Source organism: Larus michahellis, chromosome 6 (genome assembly GCF_964199755.1).
Source record: "Larus michahellis chromosome 6, bLarMic1.1, whole genome shotgun sequence".
NCBI classification, from domain to species: Eukaryota; Metazoa; Chordata; class Aves; order Charadriiformes; family Laridae; genus Larus; species Larus michahellis.
This window is the reverse complement of record NC_133901.1, coordinates 72,268,675-72,278,674: the sequence shown is the minus strand read 5'-3', so window position 1 is coordinate 72,278,674 and position 10,000 is coordinate 72,268,675. Positions and strand designations below refer to the sequence as shown.

The 10,000-nt window shown below is 42.0% G+C and overlaps 1 protein-coding gene across 32 annotated transcripts in view; it reads left to right on the top strand.

The window, feature by feature from the left end:
- Positions 1-10,000, top strand: part of EBF3 (EBF transcription factor 3) — a 130,375-nt gene that overhangs the window by 79,532 nt on the left and 40,843 nt on the right. For 18 of the 32 annotated variants that reach the window (XM_074589920.1, XM_074589919.1, XM_074589934.1 and 15 more), the window contains 2 exons: positions 4,979-5,060; positions 8,063-8,207. In XM_074589920.1, coding sequence (XP_074446021.1) covers positions 4,979-5,060; positions 8,063-8,207 — 227 coding nt within the window. The remainder of the gene's footprint in view (positions 1-4,978; positions 5,061-8,062; positions 8,208-10,000) is intronic. The other 14 variants (XM_074589924.1, XM_074589935.1, XM_074589923.1 and 11 more) reach the window with 1 other exon arrangement.

The window sequence follows — 10,000 nt, the reverse complement described above, 5'->3', positions numbered from 1 at the left end:
AAGATTATGACTCTTTAGGGAAATAAAGACAGGGTCAGGGAATTAGTGTACATAATGGTCATTTTGATAATGGGCCAACAGATGCAACTGGAAACATACTGTACACAATTAAGCATAATGCACTAATGACAGGTTAGAGTTTTTATCGCCTCTTTGCGATCGAGCAGCAAATCCAAGTTTAGCAGTAATAAAGAGTTTATTGGTGCTAAAGCCAAAGATTTTCTGACAGAGGAAAGATTTTTCCTTTCATAACAAGAGTATTAAATCCTTTGTTTACTAGGCTCTAGAAAAGAGATATGCAAAGTGGTTGTCAGATATTTCTTAGGAAAAAGCCAATTAAAGGGTAATAGAGTAAAGGATGAGAATTACCATTTGACTTCAAACGTCTCCTCTTCTCCTGCTCTCTCCTGCCTCCACCCCGCAACAGCGTTGTGCCCCTGCAGACAGCTTCTCTTCCAAAGAACTGCGGAATCGCAGATAATGATCCAAATCCAAGCTTTTTTACTCATGGAAGTAGAGCAGCCTTGTCATATCTTAACAATTGTGTATTTTGTAGTACAGCAAGAGCTCATCTGTAGGCTTAATTGAACGCGCTAACCCCGTACCTGAAATACAGATGAAAATGAAACGGAGTTATTGGAGTAAAGCAAAATGGTGCCGTCAGGGAGGATGCGGTTTTCTGTCTTCTGTCCGGTTTGAAGCAGATGTTGGGAAGATCTTATTTGAGAAAAGGGTGGAGGCTGATGGTCACTGCGGGTCTCGGCTGACTTCCTTACCAGGGCTCTCACCTATCCTCAGTGCAGGTTTTGGTTTAGGGTGTTGTCGCTGGGACGCTCACACTCAGTATCTGAAATAAAAGGAATTAAATGTTTACTTCCTGCCGAGGTTTATTTGCATGGATGGCACTTCTGTTTGGCGTCTGGTGGAAATGCGCTTTCCTAATGATGTTTCTAGGATGTAATAGGTGGGTTTCGGCCACAACTATGCCTTTAGCCAAACAGTATTTGAATCAGACCACACCAAAGCCACATTGTGCTTATAATGCCAAGTATTTTCTTGCTTAGTGTTGAAATTCAAGTACAAAAGTCTTTCTGGTCTATTTGCTACAACACCTCCTCTCAAAAAGGTTAAGAAGAGGTGAAAAGGATGAAAAGGCACTTGCAGGGTTTAAAAAATTCTTCTATGGCAAAAAACATCTTTCATATCACAAAAAAGTCTCCTGTAGGTTGTTATGTGCATAAGGTGGAGGCTTAAGAGCAGACACATTTGCAGATGAACTGCTTTTACTAGCTTCTCCGAGACATGACATTTGTTCAGAAGATTAGCCAGGTTGTAATGTGTAGCATAATTGCACTGTGCGGATGTCCCAGAAGTGAAAACCTAATTGCTTGACAGGCCTATAACTTTGTGGTACGCTCTCACCTTGTTAGGTCCTTTTCTGATGCAGTTCAAATGAAGTCTGGCCGCAGGTGTGCCTAATTTACCTCGCAACAGAACGTGTTGAGTTTAATTGCACAGTGGTTGTTAGGAAAAATTGGTGGGTGGAATATCAAGTGACTTACTGTACGCGGATGGCAGATGGGCGTTGAGAGGCATCGCGAGCTAAGTGTATAGGTGAGGGGAGTCAATAAAAGATGTAAATTTTATCTTAAAATAGTGAAGTCTTGTGGTAGGCAATACATTTTAATTAAGATGGTAGCAGTCCCCTTTCTAGCAGCAGGAAAAAAAATCAGAGCACAGGAACATCTCAAAGACTGCATTTTTCCCCATATCGGTATTTTAGGAACAGCTTAGTATGTTTAGGAGGGCGATTCTGCAAGGCTGTATTTATTAAAAAAGACTACAATCTGTGTGTACAATACAAAATATAGCAGGGAGTGGCAAATCCGGAAAGGCTTGCGTTCTCATTCTGTTGGTCACCACAAAGTTTGAGAGATGACCAAACCGAGCTCTCGCTTCTTGCTGTGTGGCAGCGATCGTGTCCCGGGAGCGCAGAGCTCACAGGGAAAGCGCCCATCCCTGTTCCTCTGCCGTAGGGCTGGGTTCGTAGTGCCCACGGTCCTTGTTGGTCAGCTGAGAGGAACCATCGAGTCAGTTTTCTTCTCCTGGCAAGCTTTGAGAAATGCCCTGCGTGAGCAGAGCATGGTTTTTAGCTTGTGTTGCCTTCCTCTGAAAATCTTGTCTTGATGCCATCTGTGCTCTCCATGAACTCTCTGAAAACACAGGTTAAAAAATAAAATAAGATATCTCAGTATCCAGGGATGTAGCAGAGCTGAAATACGAGTGCTGCTTGTGTTGACCCCAGCTTTGTGGCTTCAATATTTAGCCCAGTACCAGGGTCATCCTAGTAAACTTGAAGGTGTTTAATTCCACCAAGCGTGGGTCCTTTTCACCAAATAATTGAATAAATATCAGTTCCAGTTGATGTTTAGTGAAAGGGTGCTTAATGGCCCGTTTTTTTGACTGGATGTGAGCTCTCTGTATAGAAACAATTCATCACGAACGCTTCACGTTAAAAACAATCCACGAGGAGCAATACTTAGCATTCCTAGTGCACAATTCATTGGAGAATTTCCGAGCAATTTACAAACATTAGCTCAATAAGCCTCACAACACCCATTTGAGATCAGAAAAAAGATAGATAAGATACGCCTCTTCAGCCTGGCTGTGGCACTGAGGAGCTGTAAAGCTGGAGGCTCTCCCCAGCTCCTGACTGGGGCTGTCACCAGTGTCCCCGTACTGACACGGGCATCAACTGGTCCTTGCATGTCATCGCAGTCACAGTCCGTGCAGTGGAAGGTGTGCAAAAAAGAATAGAGGTATGATGGAAATGCCATCATACTCATGGATGGAATGATGCCATCACTCAGCTGATGGTAGCAGTCCCCTTTCTAGCAGCAGGAAAAAAAATCAGAGCACAGGAACATCTCAAAGACTGCATTTTTCCCCAGCTGATCTGGAGATCATAAGTGCCTTAAAAAAAAGCCAAAATCAAGGCAGATAAAATTAGGGTGGCTAACAAAAATGTGGTTTCATGGAGTTGCTGATAGTGTCCCTGCAACAGTGTCCAGAAATCCTGAGTTCAGGTGAGCATCCATGTCAACCACTGCAGAAATACATCTCCTTTCAGCTTGACAGCTAAAACCGCTATACAGATTTTGGGATAGAAAGTTTTAATGAAACATACGTTCAGCTAAACTGGCAGCATCAATTTATTTATGCACAGTTTCAGTAAACCTCATCGCTTGCCTCCTTGCCTCTCTGATACGAGAGATTGCCCCTTCAGCGCTGGCATCCCCTATCAATATTAGGGTCCTGCTCAATGTTTTACTGACAAGGAAGAGCTGTGATTAAAAACACTACTTTGTGATGTGGGGATAAGCCCATAGCGCTCCTGTCTGACCCTCAAAGCTCTGCAGGAGCGAGCGCAATGCGGCACAACTTTCTGTCGGCCGCAGTTGGGCCGTGTTGGGTGCTGAAGAAGGGAAGAGGCACCTGGCTTGCCTCCTGCCAGGAATGCTGCTGGCACATGGAAACTTCTGTGAGGTGTATACGACAAGAATAGTCACAGCCATTTATAAAGATTGACACGAATAAATAAAAGTTCATATTTTTTCACCATGAGGGTGGTGAGCCCCTGGCCCAGGTTGCCCAGAGCAGCTGTGGCTGCCCCATCCCTGGAGGGGTTCAAAGCCAGGTTGGCCGGGGCTTGGAGCAACCTGGGCTGGTGGGAGGTGTCCCTGCCCAGGGCAGGGGGTGCCACTGGATGATCTTCAAAGTCCCTTCCAACCCAAACCATTCTATATGATTCTATGATATTGTAAATATAAAAGCTCCACCTAACCTTGCTGTTCAGCGTGTATGAAGTCGGGCAGCACAAGCTGCTGGGTGGCGCATCTGAGAAACTGGGGGTGACTAGAAAGTCCTGAGCCTTGTTTGTCATTAGCCGTCAGTCATTAGCCAAAAACCAGACCTATAGAATATTTTTTTAATTATGAAATGGGAAAATATAGCTATGTAAAGAAAAGAGGAGGCGTTAGGCTGTGAACATCCTCCTGCACAAGCGCAGGATGGTGAGGGTCCCCCCAGCTTGCGTAGCCTGGAGGGTGGAGACATCCCATATCACCTCGTTCCCCAGCAGTTACAGGAGCGCGGCATAAAGGAGTTTGCACCTTTGCAAGCTTTTCCCCTTCCTATACGCGCTTGCTGTGTTCCTGGGAGGCAGCGATGCTACAAAAATAGTTATTGGGAGATGCCTCGATGATAAGGGTTAGTCCTAAATAATTGCTGGTTGCCGCTCAGCAAAAATAAGCTGGATTTCCATCCCTGGGTAGAGTGACTCCTCACAGTTAAAGGCTGGTAAAGGTTGAAGAGGTCATAAGACAGGGCCTAATTTGCCATGTTCCTTTCCTTTCAAAAACAATGAGGGAACTGGGGCCTTGCCGGTGGGCAGATCCCGCTTGGATGTCCCTGGAGTCAGCAGGAGTTGGATCGAGTCCCTTTGAATAGCGAGAGTTTCCAAACCGGAGGCAACGCCAAGTGTTTTTCAGAAGATTGATCATTCATTACCTTGGAATGTTTCGATGTAGAGGTCATTACTGCTCATATAAGTTGTGAAAAAATAAAACGTATTAAAAAAATAGAGACAAATTCTCATCTGGTGTAAGTCATTGCCTTTGAAGTCAATGAGTCATTGAAATCAACTTTCCCACACCGAGCTAAGGATATGGCCTGGAGTCAATACATTTGTAGTTGTTGAAAAATTAAAAATATAAATTTGCCTTTCCCTGGCAATAATGTTCTGTTTACAACAGAGATCTTATGCTTTAAAATAAGTTCATTAACTAATAAGAAAGTAATATTTCACTACCAGTATTCTTTTGGGTATAACTATTTATGATTAAATTTTATTAAACTTTTTTAAAATTGGATTTACATTTTGATGAATCTAATAGATTTCAATTTTGTGTTTTTATAGATTCTTTCTAAAGTTTTTCCTCAAGTGCAATCAGAACTGTTTGAAGAATGCAGGCAACCCGCGAGACATGCGAAGATTCCAGGTACAGATCCCTCTTAAAGAATAAACGATATGTAAAAGACTTACAAGCATCTTCATCTTGAGCTTTTTAAATGAAAAAGCAGTATCAGTGCTTCGACTTAGTGTAGTTCCAATGCTGCGTGACTCTAAAAAAACCCACTGTTGATCTTTTATGGTTCCCCCACGAATGTAAATGCTGGTTGTTGGGTCTCGCCGGGTTCCGCAGTGGACTGTAAGGGATTGATGCTGAAGCAAGTGGGTCTCTCCTCAGGAAGTATTTCCCTGGTTTTCCGTCATACTAACGCTTGCGTTGTAGTGTGGTGTGGGCTCAGACCTGCAGAGGTTTCCCACATGTAGACCGAGTAGCAGAATCTTACTAAGAGAGGTGACGGTGGAGCGCAGGGAAGTTTGGATCTCACACAGGGGTTCTTCACATTCACAACTTGTAAATCCAACAGTGGTGGTCCTAGCCACATATTTTTATTCCAGTTGTGCTAGAAAATGTTTAATACTTCACCTTCTTCTTACAGCTTTTGAAATGTCCTGTGGTGAATCATAACACTACAGAGAGACAGCTGACATGACGGACAAATGATTTCCTCTGTGTTTGGGGTCATTTGAAATGCTCGTTGGGAAATATATGCTTCTTATTTCAAAATGTGTCACGATGATTCATATTTGAGACTAATAACAAACTAGTATCGAGATGTTCAAAACTTTTGTACTTTTCAGAAGAATAACTTGCGGTTAAACTTGATAGCAAAACATGTGACATCTGTTTTCATGCACAGCCAACCAACCGGTGAAGCCAGCACCCCTGAGCCAGCCAACAGAAAAGCTCTGTAGCTGGAAAAAAATATTTCTTCAAAACAATTGAGCCAAGCCTCCATTTCTCATGCATCTCAGCTTCACGTGGCATTGGTGATATTGATCCATCTGAACAGAACAGAAGGTCAAACCTGGAATGAGTGGAAATGTCCTCTTTGTCTCACCGATGACTAAATGAAGCATCAGTCATGAGTGATCTTGTGGTCGACAATGGAGCCAGTAGGCACTAGAAAGACTTCCCTGGGTCTCTTTAGCTAATCTCCCTGCCTCTCAGAAGGTTTAACTGGACTTAACAGTATGTCAGATCTTGAACAATATTTTTAACTGGTTTCACTGTCTCAGCACCTTTCTTTAGGTGCGCTGCAGGAATAAGCCGATATAACAAAGCGTAGCATGTCTACTTTCTTTTGCTGAACTACAGTATTTTCCCTTGGTGACTGACCTATATATACATGACAGAACAAAAATAGTTGTCGTTTTTATACACACCTTTCTCTGTCTTTTTAATATACCGTGTTCTAGGAACCAAATCCAGAAATCTTTGCTGAAAATTGCACTTGTACGTTTTGTGGTATCTCTTAAAGTCTGCGAATCTCATTAAAAGTGAAAGCAGGTAGGCCAGTGGCCTGGCAGCAGCTCTGCGGCCGAGGTGAGTGTGCAGCCTCAGCACTCTCCAGGGCGGGTGTTGACACGAGGGAAAGTGTCCACTTCTGGGAGGAGAAAGGTAGGGGAGCAGAGCAGCCTGGCAGAGAACTGCCCTCGGGCTGCTCCAAAGGGTACCGCAGATGGCTGTCTCCAAGGAGGCAGGATGCGCAGAAAAGGTGCTGTGATAGCTGAAAGCTAATTACGGGTTGTGAATAAGAAACAGGATCAGAGGTGATCCAAAACATAGAAGCAGACAAGAATTTTCTTCTGATGCCTTGGAGCAGCTCTGTGCGAAGGGAGGCTAGTTGTACCCCTTCGATTTTTGTTCCATAAGTGTTTGGGTACAGGAGCTGGTGTGAGAACCCTGACAGTCATTTTTGTTATACCCGACGGTGAAATGAATAGAAGATAAAAGCTCGAATGTGTACTAGCTGTTGCCACCGTCACCAGTAGGGTTGATAAGGCCTAACTTAGCTATTGACTTTAAGGACTCTACTAACATTAAACCCCAAAGAAAATTCTGCAGCTATTACTTCGTTTAGAAAATCTGGAACCCGCACCACAGGGTCCGTGCTGGAGTATTTAAATAAGATGTAAATGTCTATCTGGGATAATAGCGATCAACCTACGAAGCCGTGCTCCACACAAACCCAGGCGCAACTCACGGTTTCCTCTTTGGCTTGTGTTCATGCGATATCGTTTCCGGAAGGAGTTTCACGACCCCATTGTGTAGGTGTTTTTATCGGGAAGGTTGTGCGTTTTGCATACGTTCCTTTTCCATTTTCTACTGAGAAGCAGCTGGAAGCCAAAGAAGGCCCTATCCATCATCTCTTCTATGGCCGGACTCTGAACCTGGACACAAGAATAGGAGCCTTTCACTCAAAAATAAAGGAGGAAATTCCATTGACATACCAGGGTCAATCACCATCCAAATGAACTTGAGAAGGGATACTTTTCATGGATTGAAAACACTTTCACTATTCATATTCAACTCGGTCTTTTCACATGCAAAAAAGTTCATTATCAGACATTAAATGTAATTGTAAAACTGACCTGGAGATCATTTACTGAAGAAAAAATGGGGAGTTAGGATGGTTCCTGATTTATTAAGCTTTTTTTATTTGGAATCCTCACAACCCTTCAGTTGAAGACAGTCTCAAGTGAACAAATTTTAATTAGATAAACTATCTAATCAATATATCAACAGATCAATCAAAACAGCAGCTTTTAAAATGAGTGGCTAGAGGGGTGTTTCTGAAACTAATGGCTAGAAGAATATTTCCCTGAATTGAATTCATTTGTTAGCATAATAGGAGATTAAACTCTAATTAGTGTAGCAGGTTCTGAAGAGAAACAATTGTGAGTTAAAAATCACCAGTGTTAGCCACATAAACACAGATGTATTCAGAGTTGTCATTCACTTCCTTTAAAGTGAAAAGTATCGGGCTGTGGTGGTGTTTTGTCTTAAAAGAAGACGTGATTCTGTATCCACGGCTGTGAAAATACGCGGGGCTTCTTACATTTGGATTTTTTTGTTGTTTTCTTTTGCAGGTTGTTGTATCAACAACAGTCAATGTGGATGGCCACGTGCTGGCTGTCTCAGACAACATGTTTGTACACAACAATTCCAAACACGGGAGGCGGGCTCGCCGCCTTGACCCCTCAGAAGGTACGGCCCCTTCTTATCTGGAAAATGGTAGGCACACATTTACATGTCTTTTTTTTATTTGCAATGCTTTTTTTTTTTCTTTTTTTTTTTTTGCACCATACTTTATGTTGATACACTACTACATTTACTTTTACATAATTTCTTCTCTCATCCATCAAACCACCCATTAAAAAAGTCCATTAGTATTTCTCAGCCCTTGTCAACCAGAATACGGCCGCTCCTGAATTTGCTTCTGACTTCTTTCTTTATTTAATACTTACAGTTTTGCAGTCACAACCAATTTTTCATCTTTTTCTATTTGTTTTTTTTTTTTTTTTTCAGTCTTGTTTTGCTTGCAGCTTTTTCTTGCTATTTAATTTGACTTGATTTTATTTTGGCTTGTCATATTCCTTGATCCAGAGGTACAGTCTCAGGTTATGTATGCAAGTTTAAGTGGATGGTAAAAACATGACCGAATCTGTAAAGAATTTACTGTGAGGTCAATTTCCTGTGGCTGGGCCTTACTGCAGATTACGGCAGGAGGGGGTTTGTATGAGAAAAACAGCATAAAATGTTTTTCTTCAGACTGACTCAATGTGATTGACTTCTTGCCTGAACTGCTAAAAGAAGATAGTCTGAGATGAAGAGGAGAATGGAAAGTGTCTCTGAAAATCCAGAATTGTGAAATACTATCTTTCTGGAGCCCATCAGCCTCCGAATCACTCGCACAGAATCCCAGCTGCGCTCGTACACGTGCACACACGTATTTATTCTCCCACAAAGCCCCAAATAATCATTTAGATTTAAAAATCACTTTGTTTGCGCTGTAGAATACACCAACGTAAAGATACAAACCAGATACAAACCGGCTCTCAGGCAACCTGTTTTTTAATAAAATTAAAAGAGAATAAAAGGATAGGATAGGATAGGACAGGATAGGATAGGATAGGAATGGAATTAGAATAAAATAGAATAGAATAGAATAGAATAGAATAGAATAGAATAGAATAGAATAGAATAGAATAGAATATTTTCAGTTGGAAGGGACCTACAATGACCAACTAACTAGTCCCACTGCCGGATCACTTCAGGGCCAACCAAAAATTAAATGCATAGGGATCAAATACATCTTCAGTCCTCAAAGAGGTAGAGTCCTCCAACCCGCTGCGATTTGACGTGCGGCTGCGTGGCCCACGCATGGGCCTCCTCTTGCGAGTTGGTACTAACATATTGACAGGATCATGGCTTTTTACACTAATAAAATTAATTAAAGTAATAACAGCATACTAAGCTGCTAATACAATCATTGTCATTTTACGTTTCAAATAGTATTTACCAATGGGCACACAGAGAAAAGAATGAGGCAAGCAACAATTATCAGAAGGAAATACGATCTAGACATCAAAAAATGGGAAACGATTTACAAATCTGCTGCAGTCCACACACACAAAACTAATTTGTTTTTCTGCATTAATAACTAAGGTATAAGAGAACAAAAATATAATAATTAAAGGTCGCCCTGAGCACCAGAGTCATTATGGTCTATGACGTATTGTTTATCTCTTTCATATGCACTGAAAGTAGGTGTGTGTTTTGCCTAGCAACCGTCACTAATGAGGTTCACAATTAAGAAGGCTGAATCCTCTCCCCTAGTCCTCTCCTTCCCCAGAGAGCGAGAACTAGCAACATTATAGGTTCAAGTAAGCATGCTCAGCCCTGTGGTGTTAGGTTTTAGTCTAGGTCCAAATTCAGCCTCTTCTAATGAGCTATTATGATCTTAGCAAAAAACAAGTATTTATTTTTGTAAGCTGCGTGGAAAGAATTTGACTCTAAGCAGAAAA